We start from the raw sequence: 16,552 nt of genomic DNA on the forward strand, positions 1-16,552 counted from the left end.
CATCTATGCATTTAATAAAATTATTTATTAAAACATTAAACTGCACAAGGACAAATAATAATCCCCAGATCACTCCACCAGACACTTCCTTCCAAGTTTATCTCATATCTAATAATAATTATATTTTGCATCTGGCCATTCACACGGTTCTGTATCTACTTGATTGTACCATCATCCAGCTCTTCATCACTTGGCTAAGGATAGAATAAAATAATTTATGAAGTACAAACTTCAGGCAAACTGTACGTATAGCATTCTCCTGTTTTATCAGTATGATACTTCTAAGAAAATTAGATTAATCAGGCATATATTGTCTTTGATGAAGCTTTATTTTTTTTTCTTTTGGAACCTCTGCTGAGCTATTTTCTTCCCTTTCCAACTGAAATTCTTATTTGCTTGTATTTGTAGCTCTCAGTGCTTTACACAGTGGCTAGGACATAGTGTGTGGCACATAGTGTGCACATGATAAAGGCTTATTCTTTTTTTTTCATTCCTACATTAAGCCTTTCCTAGATGTTCACTTATTATCCCTTAAATAAGACAACCTAGAACTTCACCAAGAAATGAAGTCATACTCATGGGCCTGTAGTTTTTGGACTCGATTCTTTTCATTTCTTTTTTTAAAGATTAATTTATTTTTAGTTTTCATAATACTTTTTCTCCCCATCTCTCCCCTTCCCCACCCCAAGATGGCATGTATTGTGATTGCCTCTTTCCTCAGTCTGCACTTTCTTGTATCACCCCACTCCCCTCACCTTATTCCCTCCCCCCTTACTTTGTTGTAGGGCAAGATAGATTTCTATACCCCATTGCCTATATATCTTATTTCCCAGTTGCATGTTAAAACAATATTTAGCATTTGTTTTTAGTACTTTGAGTTCCAGATTCTTTCTCTTCTTCTCTCCCCACCCACCCTTCTTGAAAAGGCAAGCAATTCAATATAGGTTATACTTGTATTGTTATGCAAAACACTTCCATAGTAGTTACTTTGTGAAAGCCTAACTATATGTCCCACTATCCTGTCCTTTCCCCAATTTATTCATTTTTTTTCTTTGACCCTGTCCCTTTTCAAAAGTATTTGCTTCTGACTACCCTTCCCCCAGTCTGCCCTGCCTGTATCATCGCCCGCCCCCAGCATTATCCCCTTGCCCTTTACTTTCCTGTAGGGTAAGATACCCAATTGAGTACGTATGTTATTCCCTCCTTTAAACCAAATCTGATGAGAGTAAGGTTCACTCATTCTCTTTCACCTCCCCCCTCTTCCTTTTCACTATAACAGCTTTTTCTTGCCTCTTTTAGGTCATATATTTTATCCCATTATATCACTCCCTTTTTCCTTCTCCCAATATATTCTTCTCACCCCTTAATTTTTAGATATCATAACTTCATATTCAACTCATCCTGTGCCCTCTGTCTATATATATATATATATATGTATAAAATACATATATATAAGATACATATATAATACATATATATATAATACATATATACATACATATGTGTGTATATATTCCCTTCAACTACCCTAATACTGAGAAAGTTCTCATGAGTTACAAATATTATCTTTACATGTAGGAATGTAAATGCTTCAACTTTAAAAAGTCTCTTATGATATCTCTTTCCTATTTACCTTTTTGTGCTTCTCTCGATTCTTGTATTTGAAAGTCAAATTTTCTATTCAGCTCTGGTCTTTTCATCAAGAATACTTGAAAGTCCTCTATTTCATTGAAAATCCATATTTTGCCCTGAAGTATTATACTCAGTTTTGCTGGGTAAGTGATTCTTGGTTTTAATCTTAGCTCCTTTGACCTCTGGAATATCATATTCCAAGCTGTTCAATCCCTTAATGTAGAAGCTGCTAGAACTTGTGTTATCCTGATTCCATTTCCACATTACTTGAATTGTTTCTTTCTGGTTGCTTGCAATATTTTCTCATTGACCTGGGAACTCTGGAATTTGACCACAATATTCCTAGGAGTTTTCCTTTTGGGATCTGTTTCAAGAGGTCATTGGTGGATTCTTTCAATTTCTATTTTACCCTCTTCTTCTAGAATATCAGGGCAGTTGTCCTTGATAATTTTTGAAAGATGTTGTCTAGGCTCTTTTTTTGATCATGGCTTTCAGGTAGTCCAATAGTTTTTAAATTTTCTCTTCTCGAACCATTTTCCAGGCAGTGGTTTTTCTAATGAGATATTTCACATAGTTTTTTTTTATTTTTTTCATTCTTTTTGTTCTGTTTTATAATTTCTTGATTTCTCATAAAGTCATTAGCTTCCATTTGCTCCATTCTAATTTTTAAGGCATTATTTTCTTCAGTGAGCTTTTGGACTTCCTTTTGCATTTGGACAATTCTGTTTTTAAGGCATTCTTCTCATTGGCTTTTGGACTTCCTTCGCCATTTGGGTTAGTCTATTTTTTAATGTGTTATTTTTTTCTGGTTTTTTTTTTTTTGGATCTCCTTTAGCAAGCTGTTGACTCATTTCTCATGATTTTCGTGCATCTCTCTCATTTCTTTTCCTAACTTTTCCTCAGTCTTTCTTTCCTCAATCTTACTTGATTTTCCAAATCCTTTTTGAGCTCTTCCATGGCCTGAGACCAATTCATATTTTTCTTGGAGGCTTTCGGTGTAGAATCCTTGACTTTGTTGTCTTCCTCTGGCTGTATGTTTTGATCTTCTTTATCATCAAAATAAGATTCTATAGTCTGATTTTCTAATGCTGTTTACTCATTTCACCAGCCAATTACTTGACTTTTGAGCTCTTTGTCAAGATATGACTCTGCTTCCGGAGTGGAGAGTGCTCTGTGCCAAGCTTCAGGGGTTTTGCCCAGCTGTTTTCTGAGCTACTTATAGGCCCCTATAAATTTTCAGTTCTTCTGTGGTGGCATGATTCAAGGACAGGTGTTTACTCCTCTCCTTGCCTGTGCTCTGGTCTGTGAGTGTCCTCAAGGACTCTTTTATGCCTTAGAACTGCTAGGAAGACTCCCTCTCCACAGCCACCAAAAGCTTTGCCATACTAGCACTCCTCCTCACTCCAGGATGGCCAACCAGGGCTGCAACCCACACCCAAGCAGGGCAAAGCAAGAGAATCCTGCCTCAGCACCAGCAAAGAGATCCTTGCCCTGTAGCTCTGATCAGTGGCTTGATTCCCCCCACTATCTGTGGGCATGGAGCTCTGGAAATAGCCTCTGCTGCTGCTGCCACTTTTGCTGCAGCCACCTCTGCCACCCTGGGGCTGGGGCCAGATGACACCCTTCTCTCACCCAGGTAAAACAGAGTTTTCTCACTTACCTGCTAAATTGTCTTTGGCATTTTTTGGTTGAGAAGTCTGGAAACCATGACAGCTCAGTGATTCAGTGCCCTGAAGCTTGCTCTGCCTGGTCTGCTCCAGCTTGGTCTGGGCTGGTGCTGGGTTGTGCTCTACTCCCAGCACAGTGTGATAGACCCTTCCCAGTGACCATCCAGGCTATCTTGGGCTGGATAATTGTTTCACTTGGTCATTTCATGGGTTCTGTAATTCTAGAATTTCAGAGTCATTTTTTACAGGTGTTTGGAATGATTTGAGGGAGAGCTCAAGCAAGTCCTGCTTTTGCTCCACCATCTTGGCTCTACCCCACCCCCCATTATTTTCCTTTCTTGAAAATAAAAATGGAGTTTGCCTTTGTTGAATCCTGAAGCATCTATCTTACCCTCTACAATTCTTCAAAGATCATGTAATAGCTTTGTGACCTTGATCAAACCATTGCACCTGGCTGAGGTTCACTTTCCTCATCTGTAAAATGGGGGGGGGGTTAATGGCAGTATGATCATTCCTAACTTTTTTAATTTAAAGAGTTTTTGTAGGACTTTTGTTAAATAATTAATATTAAAGTAGTTTTTTTGTTTTGTTTTATTTTGTTTGTACATAATACAGGTAGCCATTTTTTAGAAGTTCCTTTTTTCCAATACATTTTGTGTTATTTCACTTAATTCTAAAAACTCTTCTGAGTTGGCAGGGTCAGTATAGTGTCATTGATTTTTCCAAAAGATGACTAGAGAAATGTATGACTCTTTCAAAATCACTCAGTAAATTTACCAGAAACTGATGCTAAAATGGAGATCTACTGACCACCAGGATATTTATCTTCCCCCACCCCTCCCATCTCTATTTAAATGGTTTCATCCTGAAATTCATCTATGAAATGGTATTAATATTTTTAGTCATTTAATTTATCATTTCATTCATTTACTGGAAAATGTATGTACATTTTTCTTGTTGTCTCCCTCATTATAGTGTGAGCTCCTTGAGGGCAGGTTCCATCTTTGCTTTTCTTTGTATCCCTAGTGCTTAGCAGAGTGCCTAGAACATAATGCTTCATAAATTCTTTGACCAACTCAAAAACATTCATTAAAATGTACTTACATGATAGACATTGGCAGCTAGGTAGCACAGTTGATGGAGTTCTGGGCAGGAATCAGGAGGACTCATCTTCCTAAGTCAATCTGGTCTCACACTCTTACTAGCTGTGTGACCCTGGTCAAGTCATTTAATCCTGATTGCCTCCCCCCCAAAAAAAATTAAAAAATGAAATGGCAAACTTCTCCAATGTCTTTGCCAAGCAAACCCCAAATGGGGTCACAAAGTCAGGCACAACTGAAAAGACTGAACAACAACAACAGGATAGACACTCCACAAGATATAGTGATGTAGACCATAAGAATCCGGTCCCTTCCTTTAAGGGACTAGTAGGGAGAAGTTTAGATTAGATGAGATTGCATAACTGTAATATGAATTGTGGTTGTTGTTCAGTTGTGTCCAACTCTTCAGGACCCCGTTTATGGATTTCTTGGCAAAGATATTGGAGTGGTTTGTCATTTTTTTTCCACATCATTTTACAGACGAGGAACTGATGTAAACAGGGGTAAGTGACTTGCCTGAGGTCATACAGTTAGTGTCTGAGGCCATATCTGAACTCAGGAAGACTTCAGACCTTCACTTCATCTTCTGAGCCACATAGCTGCCCAAGTGAGTAATACAAGTTAGTCTACGTTAAATGTGTTTTTTTTTAAAAAAAAAAAGCCAATAAAAGGTTATGGAAGATTAAGGAAAAAGGGAATTTCTTCTACTTGCCATGGTTGTTACACACAGAAGAAATGGTAGATGAGTTAGACCTTGAGGAAGGGAAGGCTTGAGACAAATGTACAGGTGGGAAAAGACCATTCCAGGATTGAGAGACAGCATATAATGCAGGATGATGGTAAAGGGCAGGGTAAGAATACGTGAAGGAATAAAGACTATGATATATTTAAAAGGCACAGTGCATCCAGAGTGTGAAATGCCTTGAATGTCAGGGTTGGTTTTATTCTATAGACAAGAGCTAATGAAGCTTTTGTTTGTTTTGTTTTTTTTTAGCACTGGAGTGAAAAGGTTAGACATGTAGATTAAGATTACTTTTGTCTCGGGACAGCTAGGTGGTACAGTGAGTAGAGCACTGCCCCAGGAGTCAGGAGGAACTGAGTTCAAATATGGCCTCACACACTTGACACACTTATTGTGTGACCTTGGGCAAGTTACTTAACCTCAATTGCCTGTCCTTCCCCCCTGCAAATAAAAACAAACAAAAAAAATTGCTTTTGTCTGGTACAATGCTTTATAGCAGAGTAAGTGATTAATAAATGCTTGGTGAATGAGTAAAGGATGAAAATTTTAGTCAGGTTTTGAAGAAGGTAATTATATAAGCTGTTAAAATAGGAATTCTTAAATCTGGTGTCAATATGCCCTTAATAGGTTCACAGACAGATTTCAAGAGGTCTTCAAATGTGAATGGAGGTTACCTTTTTATTTTCACTGACTTCTAAAAGTAATTTAATGATTCCTTCAATTATTAAAAAATATCATTCTGAGAAATGTCCCAGTGGTTTCACCAGACTGACAAAGAGATCCACAAGTCTTTGGTAAAGCAACTCTTCACTAAGCCATAAGTTCCTTGAAGGCAATGGTTGTGTTTATTTGCCTTTGTATATATCCAAATCTCTTCACAGGGTATTGCAGCTTTTTCCAAAAATTCAGAATTTCAAAAACAATGAAAAGCGAAGAGGAATGGGGCAGACAATAAGCATTTATACGTACCTGCTATGTGCTAGGAAATGTGTGAAAATGTTTTTACAAATATTATCTCTGTTGATCCTCACAACAACCCTGTGAGGTAGGTTCTATTATTATGCCCATTTTACAGTTGAGAAAACTAAAGCAAACAGAAGTTATGTGGCTCGCCCAGGGTAACACATCTAGTGATAATCTGAGGCTGTGTTTTAAGTTATGTCTTTCTGACTCCAAGGTCCATGCTCTAGCCACTGTCCCACAAGCTGTCTCTAAGCAGAGAGAATAGTTCCATAGAGAAAATAGAACATAAAAGAGAGATTATGTATAAAACTACAAATTTCTATTATGTATAGCTTGATTTTATATATATATACATACACATTTTTGTCTCTCTATATCCATATGTGCATATATATATTCACATATGAATTTATGTACATGTGAGTATATACACATACAGTACTTAGATATAAACATATAAAATTTCAACGTTACTTTTAATACCGTCCTGATCATCTGTCTTTAACTTTATTGTGTGAATTTTTAAATTTATCAATGATCCTCTTTTCTTATTTTTTTAAGTAGAAATATCACTACCCCCTCTCTCTGTACCAACCCTCCAATGAAATACATACATACATACATATGTACATATATGCATAGATCACTATCCTTATAACAAATAAGCAAATCAAATTTGCCACGTGAAAAACCAGTGTGTCATTTTGCATTTTAAGTTATTCATTCCTCTGTCTGGAGGTAGTTAGAATGCTTCCTCATGAGTTCTCTGGAATTGTGGTTGGTCATTGCATTGATCAGAATCATAAGTCTTTCAAAACTATTTTTCTTTATAATGTTATTAGGGTATCATCATTTTCACTCCTGGTTTTTCTCATTTCTCTCTGCTTTGGATCATACAAGACTCCTTTAATTTCTCTGAAATTAACCTTTTCAAAATGTCTTATACCACTACAATGTTCCAGTTCATTCATATACCATAACTGCTTTAGCCAATGCGTAATTGATGGATATCTGCCAGTTCTTTATTACAATAGAAAAAACTGCCATAAATATTGTTTGTCCACATGAGTCCTTCTGTTCTTTCATCTCTTTCATATATAAGCCTAGAAGCTGTATCAGTGGATTAATGAATATATATGTGGATTAATGAATATATATACATATGTATGTATGTATGTATATATATATATATGTGTATATTTTAGAGACTTTTTGCCCCAAAACTGCTTTACTAAAAATAGGGACCTATATATTCTAGTTCTCCACAACAGTCCATGAGCAGGCCTACCTTCCTGCAGTGCCTCCAACAATTGTAATTTTCCTTTTTTGTGATTTTTTCTAATAAAATAAGCATAAGAGAGAATTTCAGAAGTATTTTCATATATATTTCTCTAATTATTAATAATTTTGACCATTCTCTTGTAAGTCTACCAAATAACTTAAATTTCTTCCTTTGAGAACTAGATGTTTTTATCCTTTGATCATTTATTGGGAAGTTCAATGGATAGTGTAGGCACTTAATAAATGTTAGTTAAACTCTAATATTTACCAGCTATATGACCTTAGCTAAGAGAGTGAGGTATAGTAGACACAACACTGGACTTGGAATCAAGAAATGTGGAGTTAAATCTATGTGACTGTGAGCAAGTCGTTTAACCTCAGGTCCTTTATCTATAAAATAAGGCTAATATTATATATTCTGTATATGTGTTAGGATGTTTATGAGTGAAGTCCTCTAAGTTTAAAAGTGCTATTTAGATCTGAGTTATTACAAACAAGCAAATAGATGGATGGATGGTTGGATAACCTGAGCAAAGTCTGATTGTCAGTAAGATCAATATATACAGTGTTTGACCAATAGATTTGACTCCAAGAGAAAGAAAAAATAGGAAGTGTTACTTAAAAGAAGAAAAAGAAAAAAAAACAGGATAGTCATTCTAAATCCATACTCTAGACTTTGAACCTAGTATAATAAAATAGTATAATAATAATATGATATAGTATGCTATATAATAATTATAGTATAGTATAATGAACAGTTCAGAGTTTATAAGTTCAGTGCTGGAAGGGACCATAGAGGTCATATAGTCCATCCCTCTTGTTTTATAGAAGTAGAAATTGAGACCAGAAGATTAAATGATTTGAAGAACATCATAATGGTACTATGTGACAGCGCCAGCATTCAAACCCTTGTTCTTTAGCTCCTCAATTCTCCACTTCAACTAACTATATAGCTTAGCTCCTTGAGTTCAGAGGACACATCATATTTCCTTACAATAATCAGAGTACCTTGAACACAACAGGTTTTCAGGAGATATTTGCCAATTGAAATTTAGAAGGGGTTGGCTGTGACTTTTACAAAGTGGCATTTGTGGAGAATGTTTACTTGCTAATATGATGGAAGATTGCTAAATGGAAGTCTGGAAACAGGAAAAAAAAACAGAAGCAATTTAAGTTTTAACAAAGCACACAATATAACCTCTTGCCTGCCCTCTATGACAGAAGATTGACTAAGAAATTGATCACTCTAGTAATGTCACATTTTCTTTTACAGGGTGAAACTAACCCACAAGTGAAACTGTTATTTTTTTTTCGTTCCTCATGTGAGGTGTTGCTGATGCTTCACTGAGCAGGTGAATTGAATTACACTGTCCCCCAAAACAATGAAAAAAGTTTATCTTAATTGATTGGACCCTCAGCATATTTGAATCTTTCCCATAAAGAGTAGAAATGAGGAGTTTGGATCCTCAGTCAGACTTAGGACTCTTTTGAAGTAGGACTTTGAGCACTGCCTTACGGATTTGCTTGGTCTTCACACTATAGATGATTGGATTCATCACTGGGGGTATGAGCAGGTAAGCATTGGCAATGAGTGTATGCACATAAGGAGGAGCTTGCTTCCCAAACCGGTGGACAAAGGACAAGCTGATGAGAGGAATGTAAAAGATAGCTACAGCTCCAATGTGGGAGATGCATGTGCTGAAAGCCTTGTGCCGCTCCTCTGGAGAGGCAATGCTGAGGACAGTTTTAATGATCAATACATATGAGAGGAGAATAAAGATGGAATCCACCCCAGCAGTGCTGATCAAGGCAGCTAATCCTACTGCGCTGTTGATTTTGGTATCTGTACATGACAGCTTCATCACATCAGGGTGGAAGCAGTAGGAGTGATGGAGTACATGGCTGTGGCAGTAGGACAAGCGTTTAAGAAGAAGGACCATTGGTGTAAGTATGAGTGTCCCCCTTGTGACAATTGCCACTCCAATTTGGGCAATTCTGGATTCTGTTAAAATAGTGGCATATCGCAATGGGTTAGAGATGGCCACAAAGCGATCAAAGGCCATGGCCAAGAGTACTGAGGACTCCATGACAGTGAAGAGTTGAATGAAGAACATCTGGGCTAGGCAGGCATCAAAACTGATCTCTCTGGCATTGAACCAGAAGATGCCTAGCATGGTGACCAGGGTAGAGATAGACAAACCCAGGTCGGTGGTGGACAACATAGAGAGAAAATAGTACATGGGCTCATGGAGGCTTGATTCAGTGATGATGACAAAGAGGATCATGCCATTCCCTGAAAGGGCAGTTACATAAAGACAACAGAAAGGAATGGAGATCCAGCTGTGGAAGGCTTCCAGTCCAGGAACACCAGTGAGAAGGAAGGTGAGGGAAGAAGTAGTGTTAATAAAAGGTAGCATATTGAGCAGAAGAGGCAAAATTCTGAGCCAAAATTCCAAATCCTGGAAGAAAAAAGAGAGAGAAGCTATTCATTGAACCCTTACAATGCAAGTAGTCCCTTGTGGTAGTCCTGGGGTATTCAAAAAAGAGAAGATAAAGTGCTTCTCCTTAACTTGCTCCCAATAAAGCTACCCAAAAAAGCACAATGTGTACTGTGCCCTATAGAGAAGTTGTTGGCGATCATTCAGAGGAATATCCCCCCAAAATGGAAGAGTTTTTTGGAAGAAATAGAAGTCTTTCTTTGGAAGAGTTCCTTATGGTGAAGGACAGCAGTACAACAAATGCCACCTACTATTCCAAAACCTCTGTTCTTCTTTCTCCACAAACCTGTCAAAATATTCAGCATCATACAGAGCTTATGCATCAGTGGCAAGGCTCAAAACCAGGTCTTTTTCTGAATTCCAGGCTACCTCTCTATCTACTATACAACACTATCTCTCATGGCTCTTCATGGGGATCACAAAGCTTTCACTTCTCAACAAAACTCTACTCCTAGTTCTCACAAAGTTCTCTACATCCCACTTGAGTTGAGATCCCAAGGCAGAATATGGGACTATGGGCAGAGTTCCATATATGGGCTGAGCCCAGTAAGAGGATAACATCACATTTCCCATGCACCCTGTTCAGAATTAAATTGTCCTGTATCACCTCCTTTCCAGTCCTTATTACGAGACACATTGTTAGTCATATTAACCTTGACTGGTTCTGCCCTACACCGAGTCAATAAGGAATCTCACAGTGGAAATCAAACCTAAGAACCCAAGCCAAAGGATAGGTTGATCATGGACATCCCCTGAGCCTGTCAAAGATCCTAATTCATTCTATTTCTACCGTAGAGGCATCAAGATTATGTAGTGGATAGAGTATTAAACTTCAAGTCAGACAGACTTGAGTGTGACTCCTTTCTCAGATGTTTACCAGCTGTGTATACATGGGCAAATCATTTATCCTCTTTCATACTTAATTTGCTCATCTTTAAAGTGGCAATAAATAGCATATACCTCATAAGGTTGTTGTAAGAGGCAACCGAGATAACATATGTAAAATGATTTGCTAACCTCAAAATGCCATATAAATGCTAGCTTTTATTACCTTTTCTATACCCTGTTTTAGATGTTTCACCATGTTATGATATATACCTATAATAAAATTATTAATAACTAAGGCCCATGTGCGTCTAACACTCAGGGACACTCAATATGACAAAAACAATGAGGTTGAAGAATTTACTTCTCCCCCACAGTATTTTCTCCTTTGCTCCTGATCCTTTTAACTGTCATCCCACTGAAGGAGCTCTTCAGCATTTTCCAGGCTATTTGATGCACAATGTCTGTGAGAGAGAACTACTATTGAGCATTACTGATTGCTGATCATCTTATAACATATTAACTATCCATTATTTCAACTGACAAAAAGCAGAGGAAAATAAGACTTATTCCCAGTATTTACCTCTCTCCTATAGCTCTTCAGAGGCAAACAAGGAGAATTTGGAGGTTTTAAAGAAGGGGGTCTTCAAGCTACACAGCTAGCAAGGTCAGAAGGGATAGAGCAGAAGAAGAGCCTTTAGAGACTTTTTAATCTTGACAATCATAAATTCTGTATCTTTATTTGCTTTCTTAATCACTTCATAAAGTTGTACCCCAGCTAGGTTTCTGTCAAATTAATTTTTGAAAGCTATTCATTACTCATCAGGCCAGAAAGTTGAAAATATTCCAAAGGACCGGGTAATAATAGCATTATTGAAGCCAGAAGGATAACACCCCTGTGGACCGAGGTTGTCAGAGAATCAGGGAATGGAAAGATCACTGGAATTTTTGGCATAAGGCTCTTGCATTGGTTGTCATCTCTGACTCTTATAAGCTGTGTAACCGTAGGCAAGGCAATTTACCATTCTCATTCTGATTCCTCTATAAAATGAGAGTAATGAGACTTATAATACTATTATCTCAGTGCTATTGTGACTGAAGTCTTTTGAAAATGGTAAAGCATATACACACACACACACGTGTGTGTGTGTGTGTGTGTGTGTGTGCGTGTGTGTGTGAATCTTGGGGCAGCTGGGTGGATAGAGTGCTGGGCATGGAGTCGATAAGACTCATCTTCTTGAGTTCAAATCTGTTCTCAGACACTTACTAGCTGTGTGACTCTGGGAAAGTCACTTGAACCTGTTTGCCTCAGTTCTTTATTTGTAAAATGAGCTGGAGAAGGAAATGGCAAAACATTCCAGCTGCTTTGCAAAGAAAACCCCAAATGGGGTCACAAAGAGGCAGACACAATTGAAATGACTGAGCAACAAAAATCACAAAGCTATTATGAGGAAAATCCTTTGTAAATGATTATATATATATATAATATATACATATATGTGTGTGTATACATACATATATACATGCATACATACACACACACATTAGCCAATAGTAGTAGCAGTAGTGATAGTAAGAAAAACTTCACAGAGAGATTTTGGACTCAGCTATGAATGTTGCCCAACTTCCCATCTGATGTATTTCTTTATATTTCCCCCTAGCACTCCTTGGGACCCTTGGAGCCTAAGTAGGGTGTCTTTTCAATTCCTTTCATCCCAAGTAGGACCTCACAATAAACCATTGAATCTTACTGACATACTCTTTCCTATATAAAGCTGACATGCCTAACCAACTGTTAACAGAACTTGATCTCTAGAAGTGGAGATGGACTACACTAAGGCATCTACAATCGCTCCTCCTAACTTTTGTGATCAGTGGCATATTACTAGTGAAATGGAGAGATGAGAATACACATTTGTCTGTAGCTGTGGAGCAGAGCAAAACTACATGATCTAAACCTATTATGATTAGGATGAAAACTTATTAGGACCATGCCATATATAACTGCACTAACATACAACAGGATACCAGGATAGCGAAATACAGGTGAAGATGACTGATGCTTGTTCAGACTTCCAGAGAACACAAGATTCTAAAACCTAACTCAGTTGCCCATTTCAGTCTCTAGCAGCCTATCTTGTCAAGTATTTCTTCTTTACAGTTAATATGAATCTATGTATCTTAAGCTCAACGCTATCTCTATACAATAGCTTTCATGTAAACATATCTGCACTTGTTTTACTTACAGAGTCTATAAAGCATGGAGCAGACAGGAGTCCTGTCTTGTCATCATTGTGGCACCGGTGAATCTAAGATTAGGCCAATTGTTGTCCTGGGGTGGGAAGTATTAATAAGGGGCCAGGCTTATCCTAGTGGGGGTCACTTACCTAGTAAGGAAGCCTGATCCAGGGGGAGAGCTCATTATCTTCATAATTAGCATGTGTGTTAAATATCCCAAGGGACCTGGATTCCCAGTGGCCTTTCTGTCAATAAACTTTGCTTCTCTCTATGACTTCACTTGATCCATAGGAAATATAAAAGTGATTCAAGGCCTTTATAAATTTATTGACTTGACTGTTCTGTGTTTTCCATTCCATGATGCATTTGGGGGTGTAGGGAGGTTTCTCTCCTAGGGTCCTTTTGCAAGAGGGGGCATTTGAAGCAATTGTAGAACTGTACACAAGGCTTTAAAACAACTGCAACTGGCATTTATATACCTTTTTAAGGTTTGCAAGATGCTTTTCATATGCTAACTCATTTGAACCTCACAGTAGTTCTATGCAGTTGCTGCTATCACTATCACCATTCACAGATAAGGAAAGCGAGGCTGAGTGAGTTTAAATGACACACTCACCCAAGGCCACATACTTACTAAGTAGGAGAAATCAACAAGTTTAGCAATCTACTCTTTGATAACCCAAAGAGGTCAGCTTCTGGGCTAATAATTCACTATTGCACAAAAACTGTTGGGGAAAATTGGAAAATGGTAGGGCAGAAACTGGGCATAGACCAATATCTTACACTATATACCAAAATAAAGTAAAATGGGTTCATGATTTAGGAGTAAAAGCTGATACTATAAGTAATTTGGGAAAGCAAGGAATAGTTTACTTATCAGATTTATGGAAAAGTAAAGAATTCATGACCCAACAGAGATAGAGAGCATTACAAAATATAAAATGGATAATTTGATTATGTCAAATTGAAATGTTTTTGTGCAAAAAAGCCAATGCAACAAAAATTAGGAGGGAAGCAGAAAATTGGGAGAAAATCTTTACAACTAGTATCTCTGATAAAGGCCTCATTTCTGAATATACAGGGAACTGAGCCAAATATATAGGAATACAAGCCATTCCCCAATTGAGAAATGGTCAAAGGATATGAACAGGCAGTTTCAGAGGAAGAAATTAAAGCTATCTATAGGCATATGAAAAAATGCTCTGGATCACTACTGATTAGAGAATGCAAATCAAAACAACTCTTAGATACCACATCTCTCCTGTCAGATTGGCTAAAATAACAAAACAGGAAAGTGATAAATGCTGGAAAGGATATGGGGAAATTGGAACATTGTTACATTGCTGGTGGAGTTGTGAGCTGATCCAGCCATTTTGGAGAGCAATTTGGAACTATGCCCAAAAGGCTATAAAAATGTTCATACCCTTTGACCCAGCAATATCACTTCTAGGGTTGTATCCCAAAGAAATCACACAAGTGTGAAAAGGACCCATATGTACAAGGATATTTATAGCGGCTCTTTTGTGGTAGCCAAGAATTGGAAATCAAAGGGATGCCCATCAGTTGGGGAATGGCTGAACAAGCTGTGGTATATGAAGGTAATGGAATACTATTGTGCCATAAGAAATGGGGATGATATGGACTTTGTAACAACCTGGAAAAACCTACACGACATAATGCTGAGCGAGCAGATCAGAGCCAGGAGAACATTGTACCCAACCACAGATATATGGATTCCGTGAGGACCAACCCTGACATACTTCGCTCTTCTCAGCAACGTAAGGGGCAAGGACAACTCCAGAGGACTCACGATGGAGAATGCTGTCTTCATCCAGAGAAAGAACTGTGAAGTTTGAATACAGATTGTGGCACACTACATGCTCGCCTTTTTTCTTCTCTTTTGAAAAGAAAAATGCTCTAAACTCAACTTTCTTCAAAACTATTATCCATTTTCAACTATTTTTAATGGAATTGCTTCAGTTATTTCCACAATTGTTTGTGTTTTATGTTTATTGGACAGATGATATTCTCAGTAGTTTCTTTTATATCTTTCTCTCCCAACATTCTGATTTATTTTTATATATTATATACGTTAAAGAATTTTGATGATTTCTGCTTTATAATACAATAGAAGGTTTGATGAAAAAAAAAAAGAATGCAAGCTCACTCTCTTCAGCCTTAATGAAAACATCCTTGTCACAATGTCAATAGCCAACAGGGCTGTGGGTATGACATGCACTCTTCATATTCCCACATGATTCTGATCTCCTCCACTGGGACTGTTGTTGTGGTGGTCCTATTGTACTCATTGTTATCATTACCTCTCAGAATTCTAGACTTTTTTGAGGCTTATTTCCACTGTTCCCTATTTTGTGAAATCTTTCCCAGTATCCCCATTTGTTAGACCCAAAATAGACCTAAGAATAACACAGATCTTGAGGTGGGAGAGTGGCAAAAGGACACTTATTTCCACTATTTCCAAATACATTCCTTTATTAGAAAGAGAGGTAGAAATTCAGATTATTCCAGGAAACCCATTTCCCTGGGGGTGGAGGAAAGATAGAGAGAATCAGATTTATTATGTTTCTCCGCAGAGAATGTACACAAAGTCTGGAGGGAACTTGTTCTGCAAAGTAAGTTACAAGGGTCAAAAGCTTTTAAGAGCATTCATGTGAATAATCGTCTCCCCAAGGAATATGATCTCGCCTGAGAAAATAATTCCAATGAGGCTTGCATATAGGACTTTATAAATACTCCTACCCACTTCAGGAATCTTACAACATCTTCAGATACCAGGTCAGTGCACAGAATCTGAAAGTACAAGGACTTCACAATTAGAGATGATATGGGATCTTTTTGATGGTGGGTGGTTTACCATAGCTTTATTCTTCAGGTTTTGAATGTAATATAGAGATAAGCAGGAGTTTCTTGTTATCAAATACATGTTGACTTGGGGTGGATGGAAAGGAGGGGTGTTCTTAATGTGTGTGCATGTGTGCATGCATGTGTGTGTTTGTGTGTGTGTGTGATTCACGTAAGTCTGGTGATATGTCGGGACCCATTCACTGAATAATATGTTTAGGTGTGCAAAATGAAATACATAGGAGTATAAAAGGAGGTCAATTATATTGAAACACAACTACCAATTAAAAATAAAGGTTGAAGACTTCAGGTTACTAACCCTTGATTTATAATTTATTCAGAGTAAGAGAGACTCACAACCCAAGGGGATGGATTTAGGTTGTCTTCCAGGATTTACTTCTTTACAAGAGCCTACATATATTATAGGTTAGTTCACAGCTTTAATAAAATTGGCCAAAGGCCACTAGCAAATTTCCAGATCAGAGTTCTATGAGATCTTCAGGACAAGTAATTAACTTTAAAAGATGACAAAGAGTGTTTTCAAACATGGACATATATAACACTCTGAGGTTGACTTCATCTTGCAAAATGATGAGTTTCTGGAGACCACAAAATCTTGGAGAGTAACTGGATAGAAAAAAGATGAGATGAAGGTCCATTACAGTGTGCAATGTACGAACCTAAGATTTTTGATCAGTGATCATCACCAAGGAGGCTATATGGAGACACTTGCATCAAGTCACG

At 37.6% G+C, this 16,552-nt stretch overlaps 1 protein-coding gene across 1 annotated transcript; it reads right to left on the reverse strand.

The window, feature by feature from the left end:
* Positions 1–8,851: 8,851 nt before the first annotated feature.
* On the reverse strand, positions 8,852–9,802 carry LOC118836619 (olfactory receptor 51F2-like). Its single transcript, XM_036743860.1, has one exon. It carries the CDS (start codon positions 9,800–9,802, stop codon positions 8,852–8,854), a length of 951 nt encoding a protein of 316 aa, XP_036599755.1.
* Between the last annotated feature and the right edge of the window lie 6,750 nt (positions 9,803–16,552).

This window comes from Trichosurus vulpecula, chromosome 2 (genome assembly GCF_011100635.1).
Source record: "Trichosurus vulpecula isolate mTriVul1 chromosome 2, mTriVul1.pri, whole genome shotgun sequence".
Taxonomy (NCBI): Eukaryota; Metazoa; Chordata; class Mammalia; order Diprotodontia; family Phalangeridae; genus Trichosurus; species Trichosurus vulpecula.